General features: G+C 39.5%; 1 protein-coding gene across 1 annotated transcript in view; it reads right to left on the bottom strand.

The window, feature by feature from the left end:
- Positions 1 to 2,412: 2,412 nt before the first annotated feature.
- Positions 2,413 to 14,546, bottom strand: part of sacs (sacsin molecular chaperone) — a 45,851-nt gene continuing 33,717 nt past the window's right edge. Inside the window, exon 9 of the mRNA XM_060944191.1 lies at positions 2,413 to 14,538. Coding sequence (XP_060800174.1) covers positions 2,981 to 14,538 — 11,558 coding nt within the window. The 3' untranslated portion in view covers positions 2,413 to 2,980. The remainder of the gene's footprint in view (positions 14,539 to 14,546) is intronic.

Raw genomic sequence — 14,546 nt, 5'->3', positions numbered from 1 at the left:
GTTGGCAAGCTTAAGTCTCGTATCAAGCAAGAATGGACAAAAATTCCAATTGTAAAACTGCAGCAATTAGTATCCTCAGATCCCATACGATTAAAAAATTTTATTAAAAGGAAAGGTGATGTAACACAATGGTAAATGTCCCAACTTTTTTTTTTGAGTGTGTTGCAGGCATCAAATTCTAACTTCATTTATATTTACAAAATAAAATAAAGTTGGTCAGTAAAAGTACTGAAAATCTTTCCTTTGTACTTTTGTCAGTTAAATAAAAGGTTCACACGAATTAACAAATGACACATTTTTGTTTTTATTGCATTTTGGAAAATATCCCAACTATTCTGGAAAAGGGGTTTGTATATTAACAAAGGAAATGAAGTTGACCAAACAAATCATGAAATATCTTTGGTTCGAACTGAAGAACCCTTAAGAGTTCTGAAGTTCAACTTTTATGAACAAAATAAAATCATTACACCATTACACGTTCATAGAGGTATAAATCGCACATCTACAAGCTAAACTTTTTGACTTATGTATAACTCTGGGGAAAGTCACAAGTCACACATTATTTTTGACCTTCATAAATCAGGTAACGTCATGTCTACCAAAGTGCTGTACAGGATTCTCTGGTCAGGGTTGGATTTTCATTACCTTTTTGGACAATGATTCACACATGACGACAAATGTAAGATGTTATCTAACATTTTATTCAATACTGGCAGTAATCTCCAGAGGGCATTGCAGCTTTCCCTTTTTTAAAACCACCAAACTATTCTGGTTCAGATCAGTGCATGCTTTGTTTGAAAGTTCTACAGTTGTATGCATGTATTCGCTCTGGAATTACTACACTTATCCATATAAATTGTGGAGCAATCAAAAGAATTATCATCACTAATTTAATGAACCATTCACAGTTTCATGTTACATGGCTTAATCTGTGATACAAGCACATGTTACTGGGAGGATTATTTAGTTTATATAGTTTAGAAACTTTAAGCCTAATATACTTAAGTCAAATGCCCCGTTTGTGAGCTATTAAAAAAATAAAAATAAAAAAAAAATTGCCAGGCCTCCTGCATGACAGTAGACATACATGGAGTGCTTTTTATTAGCTCTGTGGCACTGTTGACAAGAGATACAGTGTATGTCAAAATATACATTGAGAGAGTTAAAATCAGTAGTCTTTGTGATTGATTTCAAACATACAAAGCTACAGTAAGTCATGAAATGCATATGAAAATAAGAAGACAAGACAGAACATCAACAAAATGAAAGTGAATACTGTATCCAATGCTGTTTTCGTTGCCATGGTCTTTCATGAAACACACAGGACAAAAATACAGCTTAAAACGTAGTTAAAAGATTGTGAACCAATGAGTGAACGAACACCTAAGCATCTAGACAACAGTGTATTGCAAAGAAAGTGAATAAACTATAATTCCCCAATCCCTTACCAACATCCATTCATGATTTTAAAGTGCTTATCGTGAACAGCATACAAGCTGCCACTTGTAACAAGCACAGGGATGTATAATGGGAAGCGGACCTTTCAATCAGAACACACTTGCCCTTGGTAGCAAATACAATGTAGTCGAAGCTATTTTATTTACACCATGCAGTCAAATACTCTTACTATTTACAAGATGGCAAAGTAACAGTCATGTACAGCTGGAGTAGTTGCCTACATTTGTATGATTGTACGAAAGTAAATAAAGCATTTTTTTCTCCTTTGCATACTTATTAACTGCTTTGGCCAAATAATTTTTCACTGTTAAAAAAAATCAAACAAAACAAAAAAATCAATCAGATTACTGATGGAGGTCAACAAAGACATAGTGAAAAAGTATTGGAATGCAGGAATCTTTTGTGAATACTATGATACAAACAAACAAACAAACAAACAAACAAAAAACACCAGAGGGACAAGACAAATGGTTTTTTTTTTAACTTTTTTTTTCTTTTTTAAACCATGGCCCTATAAGAAGGGTCTTGCAGTAATTTAAGATGAACAGAATAGGTTGTGTTAGTCTGGTTAAAAAGAAAATGGTGCAATTTATTGGAGCAGACTATCTGTCTGTTAAGAAATTCTTATGTACATTTCTATGCACAATATGGTGATTTCAATATTGCATTCAAAAACTGACAACACTACAAGATTTTATATATATATATATATATATATATATATATATATATATATATATATATATATATATATACACACACACACACACATATATACACACATACATATATATATATATATATATATATATATATACACTGTGTGTGTGTGTGTGTGTATGTATATATATATATATATATATATATATATATATATATACACACAGTGTGTGTATTTTATATATATATATATATATATATATATATATATATATATATATATATATCTCCCAGAGTTCACAGAACAAGTAGGCCAGTTTTTGCATTTTTAATGTACCATTGTTGTACAATTCACAACACTCCATGTGGAAAAGTCTCCACTCAACGAAATTTCAGCACTCACTCAAGCGCTCCTTACTCAAAAGTGCAGTGCAAATACATGCAAATTACAGGACGCGACAGTCAACTGGATGACTGTGCCAAGAAAAATACTTTTATATAAAACGAAGTTTAAAAAAAAGCAGCATAGTCATGTTCAATTCTGTACATAAGATAAACACAAATTTTATAGTAAAAAGAAAAATATTGCTATGCCTTTTAGTGTTATGTACACTTGCATGTCAAAAACTTTCACACTAAAACATAAGTCAAAGAAACAGAAATATTTTCAGGCTCAGGCATCTGTCTGGACACATCCAAGCAAATATATGCAATAAAGCATGGGGATTTAGCACCATTAATGGTACTGTGCATAACTCTCAGATGGATAGACACTTTTGCTTGAATAAGCAAAACCATTAATTCTTATTGCACAATGCTACCATTTGTTTTGTTTTTCTCGATTGGGAATTTTTCAGATGGGTCATATTTTTTGCTGCACAAAGGCTTCTAATTTGACAATTATTCGAGCTGTACATTCCATCACTCTCATTGCAACTTCTGAAGTGTACCTATCATTAGGAATCTGAGGAAAGGGCAAGAGGTCAGGATAGCGGGTTCTGAGGCTGTCAACACCATAACCTTCCAAGATGTTAACATCCTTAACCAGTCCATTTAGCTGAGTATTGTACTCTTCCACTTTCTGTGCCAATGCTGTGGGTTTAACATCTTTGTCCGATTTTCCTCTGACTGCATAGTCTGCAGCAATTAATGCTAGTTTGGTGGCCAGATAGCACTTGAAACACACCCACTCATTTGCATTTTTATGAAGGTCGTTTCTTGCAGCTGAAAAGTTTGCTCTTGCTTGCCTTAGCCATCTTCTTGCCTCCACAGGGTTTCCAACTGACTTAAATGATGGTGGCACAAAGAAACGGCTAGAATGTGATGCTCTTGAATAACTCGCAAACTGATCTCTAAATTGGTGCCTTTCAAATTTATGGCTTGTTGCTTCTTGGTTCCATGATGTGTAAAATCTTTGAAAAGAGAATTTCTCTGACTGGAAACGAGTGGACGATGCAGAGAAAGTTCTCCTTGATGTTCTGTCCGCGGCCTGCTCTGCATGTGCTTGCCTCTCCATCCTGCTTATCTCGTTTTGTAAGTGCTTGAAGACCTCTGTGGCAATATCAAGGTTTTCTGCATTTTTGTCCGGATGCCACTTAAGATACAACCTTCTGATAATCTTCTTTCTTTCGGTTTCAGGAAGTTTCCAAGCCTGTTCTACAACAGAAGTAACCTCTCTCAGAATTTCAGGTAGCGCATTAATTTTAATCTTTTTGGGAGACATCTTTTTTGGTGGAGGTATGTGATTTTCCTTGCCAGGAAAAATTGGTGGTGTCATTCTGGAGCTTGTGGAGGAACTCTCTGATGGGCTTGTTGGTGTTGCTGGAGCACCATCTCGAATATTGGTGCTTTCATCTTGCCGGGAGAATTTGTATAGATCAAGGGAGCTTACAATTTTGTATTCACTATATCCAATGTCAATTTGAAAGCATTTACCAAGAAAACCTGGGTTGTCATCCTCTTCTCTTTCTACTTCTTGAACAATAATGGCATATGTGTAGGTTGGCTGATAGGACCCTAAAATATCTCCTCCTTCAGAGTCAACTAGGTAGCCCACATACTCTCCAGGATAGAAAACATTCATTGGGTCCATTAGCAGTAAATGATGTATCTCTGCAGGTATTGGTGTCCCAGGAAGGGGAAGCTCAAGCTTTGAGGGCTCAGTTGAGTCATACTTTACACCAAGATTGTCCAACTTTTCTGTGATTCTGTATATGTCATTGCAGCCGAGCATTGCGATAAGATAGGAAGTGTCAGAAATCAGATTGTCCGTAGCAGACTTGAGGGTCATTGCAAGAGCAAGAAGAAAATTGATATCTTTGCTATCTGAATGTTGAATGTAAAGGTGGATAACTGATGTACCATATCGCTTCAAAAAGGCCAGAGTTTCACTGCGGCTGTGTGGAATAGGACTACAGCCTTTAACTCGCAATGTTGTCTGTAGCTTCTCAAAACAAGATACCTTCAAGCCCTCGCAAAGTGCTTTGCAGAGCCGTATGGCTTTTTCCTCATTTACCACGTATGCATTGTCATTCTCATGCTTCATTATTCTTATTAGACCTGTGATGAACTGCTCAGAGGAAAGAAGCAGCTGAAGCCGGCCCTGAAGTGAGCAAAGGGCTCCAAACTGGCACATTTTCTGAGATGCTTCATCAAGTTGTTCCTCTAATATGCTACTCAAAAGTCTTGGCCTCAATTTCTGTGGAAGTAACATAATAAGCTTCGTGTGGAAAGCATAGTCTTTGCCTAGGTAGCACTGGCTCATGTCAACAAGCATTTGCACTCCAACATTACCCTGTATTCTGCTCTTATAATGTGGTGCATCATCAAAGACTAAACTGTTTGACTTGGCAAGCCGACCATCATGACTTGGTAGATAAAATATAACATCTCTGAGTGTCTCTAGATCTTTGCGAATCTGTACCGGGTCATTCTGGAGACTTTTGAACAGTCCAGAAACGACTCTTTTTACTGTTCTCATTTCATTTGGGTCAAGCTGCTTCCCTTCTGAACTTCTGTATATGCGACACAGAACTTCAACATATTGTTTTGTTGATACAATGTCCTCAGTGCCCAATAATTTGAATAACTGGTGAAAGGTGCCAAGTTCAAGTGGAAGCTTGTATAAATATGGCTTGAAGTCTGACTGATTGTCCAAATTTATCACAACCTCCTCCGGTTTTAGAAGTTTCCAGCCCTCTTCTACCATAACAAATGCTACCCCTCGCAACTGATAACGGAATTCCCGTTTATCTGCATTAAGGAATTCATAGGTTCTTCTCAAGACTTTATTTCTTGTTTTGACCGTGTCATCATCCACATTTGTGATACTGCATATGTTTTTGCAGTTGCTAATGACCTTTTCCAATGGCGGATCTGAATTTACATTTAACATAGTCAAAATTTGTTCAAGCTGCTCTTGGCCTGAAAGAGTGCTTCCCTCTTGGTCTTTTATGCTTGCTGGAGTAGCTTTTTCTGGTAAAATAGGACAAGATGTCCAGAGTAACTGCATGACATCAGTTTGTTTAAATTTCGGATTAACTTGAGACCCATTGAAACGAATTAGAGGAAGAGTGCCATTGATTTCCTGGTGTTGAGGATGCAGTCTGACGAGTTCAGCTGGTGCACGTTCTGGACACAAAAATGAAATCATTGAGAGTTCTTTGAGAAATACTCCCTCGAAGAGATCTGCCCTGTCATTGAAAATATGATTCAAGAGAACATCAACTATAGTCTGAACATTTTCCTTCGACCAGTTCTCCGTCTGTGCCTTGATGCTGATCTCTTTTGCAAACTGGAGAACTTGTTGTTGAGACACAATATATTTTAAGCCTATCTTGCGTAGGAATGTAATCCATGAAGGCAGGAGTGAGGTTCCATTTTTTGGTTTCAATACTTGCTCAATTTTCTTGAAGAAGTCCAAAGGGATGAAAGATTTTGGTGGAAGCATCACTTCAAACACTTTCACTGTTTGGTCATAGAAGGCCTTGGCAGGTTTTAGTCTACATGTTGAGTCAAAAATAAATGACAGATTTTCCAGTTTTTCATAGAGTTGATCCTTTATGCTACATGACTCCTCCATTGTCAACAGCCTCTCCTTCAGATAAATGAGGTGTTGGATTTTGGCATCATGTGACAGAATGTCAAACTTTGGAAGGAGGTGCTTCAGGTAAACTTCCAAGTCATCAATTGGACTGCACCCAAGAAAGGTGTAGAGTTCTTTCAGCTGTGGATTATCAACTAGAAAGGCTGAGGATGTAGTGTGTGCCCATTTTTCCATGTCAACTGATGGAATGCTTTTGGTCAGAACATAACAAGCTCCAAAGTTTGCAGTGCTAATATGCTGTCCACTGACAGCTCTGTAACATGGAAGCAATTTCAGACTTTGCACATCATCTTGACACAAATTCGTCAAATTACAGTTAAAGTACAACAAGAGTGCTTCGCAGTCTTTGTCAGTCAAGCTCCCTGCTTTGAAAGCTGATGTCTGAATCATGTACTCAAGGGATCTCAGAATGCTTGAAGGATTGTCTATATTTGCTGTGTACTGTGCCAGTAAAGGCAAGATTGGGCTTTCTTTTGCACATATTTTGTTTACTGCTACTTGTAAGCAACCTGCTTTCATGAGGGTGTGGAAAACCTTTTCATTTTGTCCATTGGGGAAAATGGCAGCATACATTAAGCTGAAGGGTAATAAAGCATCATGATCTGGCACAGTTAACTTGTTGCTTGATACCATAAACTTGATTGCTGGTAGAAGAGCCCAATCTTTAAGGGTCTCCATAGCTGTCTCAAATTTTGGCTTAACCTCTGTTGGCTCATCTTTGATGCCAATATTTTCAATGATGAAATGCCATGCACTTTTCAGCCAAGATTCACTTGTGTAGTTTTCCCTCCACTTCACAGGGGTCCTGGTTCTGTACTCTCGAGGTAGGACAGATCCCAGTAAATCTCCAAAGCTGCTTATGTCAAAAACCTTTGCCACTCCTACTTTGAAGAGAATGTTGCTGTATCTCATGTACAGTGTGTGCATGAACAGTTCTGTCCTGGATGAGACAAGTTCATGATGGCTTGTTAGGAATTTGGGCCGTTTTGAGTCAAACACTTGCAAGATGTTGTCCATTGTCAAAAGCAGTGGTAGCCCCTCTATTCTGATGTCATCCTCCTCTATGTCTTTGAAACAATAGTCCACCAGCAGCTTCAGACTGTGGAAAAGCTTATAATTAGACTGTTGCAGTCGACATGGCAGTTTTCCCACTTGACAAGATGTGTCTGGGGATGAAAAGGTCAACAGGAAGCATCGGACATCCTCCGGTGTCACGTAGCTGACTGGAATACCTGCATCTTCCAAGCAGAAGTAGAGGCTGGCTGTCTCATCACAACTGTGGACTAAGTTGAAGCCTACATCCAGAAGCATGGCCTTTAGCCTGTAGACATTTTCTGCCACTGATTTACGTGTGGTAATATTGTACTCTGTGTTTTTCAGGTGCTGCAACTCATCTTGGAGCAAGTTGTCAAAGAATGCTCTGCCTTTAGTTGAAATGGAGGTGTTCACCCAGGCAATGTATATTGCTGAGTGCAGAATATCAGTGTTATCCAAATGTGGTGCCCTAACAACAGGCAGGAGTCTTTTCAGGTCTGTATGAATACATTGATAGATTGCCTTTACCAAACAGTACCAGTCTGGTTGAATGTCCAGTCTGTTCACAGGAAAGAAAAACAAGAACTTCCGCAACATATCTTTGACTTGGTGAATTGGTGTACCCTGTAGGACTGTCACTGTGGGATCATGCCCAGGGAACAGCCGACGTTTCAGTTGAATTAACAGCTCAACATAAGCAGGGGCTATTAATGCCGTCATTAGATTATTGTTCCAGTCACTCCTTACACCAACTCCATTGTCATCTCTCCACAAGTTTCTCCTGGCAGAATCCAAGGCAAAATGCCCATTAACATGAAAAGGCAAGCCTGTCTCCAGTGAAAGAGGAAGAAAACAGAAGGCTCTATGAGCCTTTTTATAATTGTGACTAGTACAAGCTGCCACTCCACCCCGTGGAAAGAGTGTTATGTCCTCATTTTTGTGGGCAGACACTACACTTTTTGAAACTTTTTCCATATCAGAAAATCCTGTTCTGTTGCATACCAGCCAGGTTGTTGAGTTCCCATCCGAGTCTTCGATAACCATTGTGTATGTTACTTGTTGTACTGGGATTTGGTTGAGCTGCTTTTTCTTTGTTACACTGTCCACTACACTAGCATGAAACTGTTTGCGCTTCAAACGATCACCATCTGTGATTTTTGCAGTGACGGAATACAGCGTTTTCAATTCTCCTGTCCGATATTCTATTTCACAAATTGAAATGTTTTCCATGTGGTTCAAAAACATAAGCAGTTCTGCACCATCTGTTCGTAATTTGTCCAACAGATTTTGTACCATTCTGTCTGAAGCAGGTACTGAGCTAATCTCAGAAATTTTTGCCATTTCTACAGTGCGGATAGGGAACCGAAACATTGTGCTGCGTTCCAGCTTGAAATGATTCCCCAAATACAAGTTCAGGACATCAGAAAATTGGGACCTAAAATCAGCATCCAGATCTCTGAACATTCTTCCTGGGCTAACAGTTGTTGCTCCAGGTGCATAACATGCATGTGGGTCAAAGATACAAAAGATGTCATTATTTGAAATGAAAGAAGGACAGTCAGTGATGTGATATACTGAATTGAATCCAATACCATACTGTCCAGTTTTGCCCGGGTTTGCCTCTTTTGTGCCTCGACCAAGATTCTGGATTCCTCTGATATCATCCTCTGTGAATGGTTGATTGTTGTACACACAGAGGGATGGACCTTGCATAGGCACCCATTTATCATCAAATATTCTGTCAGTCGGATGGGTTCTGGGATCGAATACAAAGTATATCTCTGTTGCTTTGGCATCATCTGCATTCTGAAGAAGCTCTTTCAGCATCTCCTTCTCTGATGGGTATGCATTGAGGATGCTCTTGATTCGGCTGGTGAGTTTCTCCTTTTGCCCAAACTCACTTCCAAGGGTGGTAAAGCAGACATTGGATGCATACCTTTCCAAAGCTTTGTGACGTTTTGGAATGGCACCTAATTTTACTGCTACCTCTCTTGGGATATCTCCATGACAATACTTCACAGTTGTATCTCTGACCTTTATCCAAGGGCAGTCATTGTAGCACAAAGACCTAGACTGTTGCAAAGTGAGCTTGCTATCAGGTAAAAGTATCTGCCCATAGTTGCTTTGGCAGAACTCCTGATTTTTGTCTCTTATTAAACTCCATATTCCTTCACTGATGATTCTACGACACAGCTGAAAGTTATCCTCTGAGAGACATCTTCTCCCACATTCATTTCTGATAAGTTCGAGAACAGCTGAGAAGTTTTCAACAGTGAAGTGTGAAAGAACCCCCAGAGTTTCAAAAAGCTCACGGCAACTGTTTCTATATTTGTTAGGAAGTTGGTATAGATATGGAGCTGCATCAAAATTCAAATGAAATGCCACTTTTGATGGATTTACATATGTGTTCTCTACGAGAATTGAGCAAAATGTTTTCAGCTCCTCCATAATTTCTTCCTTAGCATCTTTGGACTGCATCATCTCTTCATATAGGTATCTGTAGCAAGCATTCGTTATGTTTTCTTGATACAGCGTGACACCATCAAATGACTTTGAGAGTTCTTTGAGTTGACAGATGACTAACCCAACAGATGGCTTTTTTATCAGTCCAAGATAGTCTTTCACAGCCAGAGACATGGGGCCACAGCCTTTAAACGATGGCGAGTTTTCATTCAGGATTGGCTTCATCAAACACACAGTGTCTTGATGGTCTGTTATGAAAAGTTCTCTTGCAGAAAACATTGCTGACTGGGGGAAATTATTTCCATACCAGGGGAGTGAAAAGCCAGCAGGTTTTGTCAAGAATGGAAGGAAACTGATGTCTTGTAATTTTGTAACATATTCATTTGCACATGGGTCTCTCATTTTTAGTTTTTCGTCAATCAGACTAAGCAGTATACTGCTCCTTTGGCATGCAGCAGTATGATCAACTTCATTAAGAGCTATAACAGATTCAGCACGTTCTGTCAGGTCTTCCCAGGAAAGGTCATCTTTTACCATACCCAACTGTACTAACTTCACCAAGCATACAGGATTCAAATAGTCTTTCACACTTCCTTCAGGAAATCGCCCATCTTCACTGTTGTAAAGTTTAGCAACTCTTCCTTCTGGATGTATCAGTCGAGATGGCAGAACAAGACTGTGTGATGATCCTGAGCAAGGAATGCATGGGGTTTCTCTTAGGATAGTTGCAAAATCCTCCAACTTTTCATTGAGGACATAATGCATCAGGGGGTCACGAAGGTCTTTGTCTATATCTTGTACATGGGGGAAAAATACATCTGTGAAGAACTGTTTCTCTGTGAAAGTGTTCTCCATCAGTTTCCCTTTACAGCCAGCATCATCAAAGCCTTCTTTGACCCAGTCTGGTAACTCAACAGCACAGAGATTTTGGGAGCCACACTTTTTCAAATATTTCATGAATATTTTAAAGGCAGCTGGTCCAACATCAGGTTTGCAGAGCAATGCGTCATCCAAGAACCTAATGTACTTAATTGACACCCAGGTTTTGCCATCTGAGAAGACTTTTGCGTTCTCTTCATCTTGACCTTTGGCAATTTCTTGATATACTCCTTGGCAAATCAAGTTAAAATCATCATGCACAACTCCCGGATCAGGCCAAGCTGCGTAATAGTGATATTCAAGGAGTTCCCCATTTTCTGACATAGTACGCAGCATATTAAGCGCAGCCATGTACGCCTGCACAATCACATGTCTCATGAAAATGGAGTTCCATTGTCCTTTTGTGTCTGTCTTCCATATTTCCTTCCGATTTGACGTAACTGCAAAACATCCATTTATGTGTACTGGTAGTCCAGTTTTTATTCTGAGAGGTAAATAACAGAACACCTCTCCGATTGGGCTTGCACTTGTCCGCAATGTCCATTTTCGATTTTCTTCTTCAGAGAGCAGAACTGCTATACCCCCACATGGCACCAATCCTAGTCGTTTTCCACTTTCACTCAGAGAAAACTTCAGTGCTTCGCTCACATCCATGCATGAAGAGATGAGCCAGGTTGTGGTTTCAATGCCCTTCTGAGGAATTTCGTCAGTAAGTCTCTTGGTTTGAGAGCCTTTAGCGGCCATCTCGAAGTATGCAGATGGATCCTCTTCTGAACCTCTGAAAAGTGGAGACTGTAAATCAAGAATACGTCTGAACACATTGTGGTACTCCTCTACCACAATTCTGATGATGCAGCCAGATTTAGGAATGTCAGCAGGTACTTTGTTGGTGGTTGACACTTTTTTCATCACTTTGGCTGCAGATTTCAGAATACTAAGAGGGCCATATGTTGCTTTGGAAGACCACACACTTTTGTTTATTGTGACTACATCCTGTGCAGCAGCAGGATTTGACTCCTCAGATTTCAAATACTTCAGGACCATTGTCCCAACATGCTGAGTGAAAAGAATCAGCCGATGTCCACAGATGCTGAACTCATCAACAAGTGAATATATATCAGTGGTGTTGTAGTATATACTGCTAATTTCACTTACTGCTGCTTCATGTTCTGTTCTGAATGGAAGTCTGAAGAGAGTTCCATCATACTTGTAGGGAGACTCTTGTGACAGAGGAAGCTGGCAGTTGAAGACATTAAGAAAAGGCTTGAACTGGTTAGGAAACTTCCTCAGTCTTTTTTGCTGTTTACTCCAGTTGATTCTGATGCCTGGATTTGATTTGTCCCTGATGTGTTTGCTAATGTGATTGATGTTTGGGTCAAACATAATCATAAATTCTCTGCTCATGATAATAGGTATGTCCGTCACATGATAAACAGAGTTGAACCCTAATCCAAATTTACCTACTTTGTCTGCTTCACATCTTTTCATGGATCCACCCAGTCTTGTTATATTGAGGAAGTCCGTGTCAGAGAAAACTGCATTGTTAAATGACCACAAAGAAGGGCCATGACAGACAATCATTCCAGGGTCCAGGAGGTTTTCTCGTATATCGAGATTTTTTCTCATGTCAATCAGAAAACTGCACTCAGTAGCATTTGCATCATCAGCATTTTGTAGGAGCTCTTTAAATATATCTGCAACAGATGGATATTCCTCAAGAATGTTTTTTATTCTCACTGTTAGAGGCTCCCTCTGACCTGATTGTTCAAAGCCAAGGTTCTCTGGGTTTATCAGTCTTGTGCTCAAACATGGAACTCTTAACCACTCTGCAGTTTTCATGGGAATATCATCATGTACAAGGATGATTGGCTCCGAGGTATCCTCAAGTAAGTCGTTCAAATCATCAACTTTGATATCACAGTATGCACACTCATGAATTGGTTTCATGACCAATTTGCTTGGATCTTTGTAGCAAAGAATTGGCACCTGCATGTCAAAATCTACTGATATTTGATTGTTGTACAACCATCGTAAGATGTTTATCAAGAGTAGGATATTATGTTTGCTTTCTTCTTTTGTCATTTCTTGTTCACTTCTGTTCTTGATTGTTTTAACCACTTCGAGTACATGTATGGGGTCAATTTCATCAACAGAACCACAGAATTTGAAAAGTTTGTGGAACTTTGCAATGGTTTTTGGTAGAGAGTACAAGTATGGTTGTAGATCCAAATCTGGAACAGGCTTTAGGACTGTGATGCCAGGGGAGGCAAATGTTTTGCCAGTCCAAACCCAATCAAAAGACAGAGACTTCACTGCTTCTCTTGCATCCTCTAGGTGAGCTTGCATGAATCCATAAATTTCAAAAAGGATCTGCTGGAACTGATACCAGTCCTCTGTGGTAAATACTTGGGATTTGTGCCAGTCATTTACTGCTTTTAAATGTTGGAGCACTTGGTCAACTTGGGGCTCCATGGATAACTTCAGGGCTTTTTTCATGCCAGCAGATGTTCGCTCCACCAGTGTTACAGAAGAACCAACAAGCACTGCATGAGATATATTGCACATGTCACAAAGAGAGGAAATATTACAATAGTCTCCCTTCCAGACAAGAGACTTGGGATAATTTAAAGGCCTGTCCTTGCACACTGGTACCCATTTCAATTTTTGGAGGGATGCCTGAGTTTCTGAAGACTTCACCAACTTTGGTTGTTTGTTCAGGATAGTAAGTAGTGTTTTTGCCTTCTTCAGAAGAGACTCCCATTCTGGATTAGTGCTTCCCTGTAACTCTTCAATTTTCCGGGCAACATGAAGTACATCTTTTTCAGTGAGCTGCATCTCATTCTTGAGCCCTATCTGTCTTAGAGAATGAAGAATATCAGGAGATGATGTGTATGTGTTTGGTGGAAATCTTGTCTTTTCCTCCATATAGAACAGGTCCTGTAGTAGCTCCATTTCAGGATCAAAAAATTCCATTGCTGCAAGAGGTTCTCCAGAGGAGGAAAACATGAACTTAAGAGAGGAAAGCCATGTGATCACTGCCTCGTTTTCATTTTTGAGAAATGACAAATGAGTTAAGGTCCAGGGCATGATGCTCTCCATTTCTTCTTTGGTGTAGAAACCTTTCTCAATGTCCTGAAGAATCACCTTCAGGCATTCGGTGCTTTTAACTTGTTCCACATTTAACAGTCGAATGAGACGAATTGTAGCCTCATCACTGCTCTCAACCATATTAATGGATAATCTGACATCTGGAGGATGCTTGGCAGTATGATGCAGTGCTTTAGCTCCTTTCAGGGAAGTAAAGGATGGAGTACCTTTGTCTGGAAACTTCCCCACTTTCACAAAGATAGGAAGGTCTTGAATAATACGTTTCTCCTTTTCAGTGGCGTCTGTAAGACCAGCCAAAAAGTGTCTGAGGGCAGCCTTTTGTTTGACAGTGAGGGATGAGACTTGGCTAGCCAGTCTCTGGGATGAGATCCTGTCCATAAGTTGTAGCACAGTGCTTGGAGATAATGGATGGATGTAATTTTTCAGGAGTGGGTGTTGCAAACAAGAATCCAAATTTTGTAAGACAACACCTCCAACTTTATTTATGACTTCCAGCAGGTCCTCAGAACGTGCGCGCTCATCTTCATTCACAATAATGATAGGAGATGGAGTCTTGAGACGCAGGAGCTCCAAGGATTCTGTACTATCATCAAGTGGCACATTTGGGATCAAAGGCATGTCTTCAAAAGTACTAAGGTCATCATCAAAATGTATATACAGATGTTTCCAAACCATTTGCAGCCAAGATGCCAAGGGATGCTTCTTCTCTTTATCACCAGGGTACCACAGCACAGAAAAGTCTCTGGAAGGCCATGCTGTGGCAAGGACTTCTTTTATGAGACGTGCTGATCTTTCTGGGGTTAGAACTTGAACCTGAGTACAAGGCCTTCCTAGAAAA

This window comes from Neoarius graeffei, chromosome 17 (genome assembly GCF_027579695.1).
Source record: "Neoarius graeffei isolate fNeoGra1 chromosome 17, fNeoGra1.pri, whole genome shotgun sequence".
Classification (NCBI taxonomy): domain Eukaryota; kingdom Metazoa; phylum Chordata; class Actinopteri; order Siluriformes; family Ariidae; genus Neoarius; species Neoarius graeffei.
Note: the sequence above shows the minus strand (reverse complement) of the source record. Positions and strands in the feature narration are given on the sequence as shown.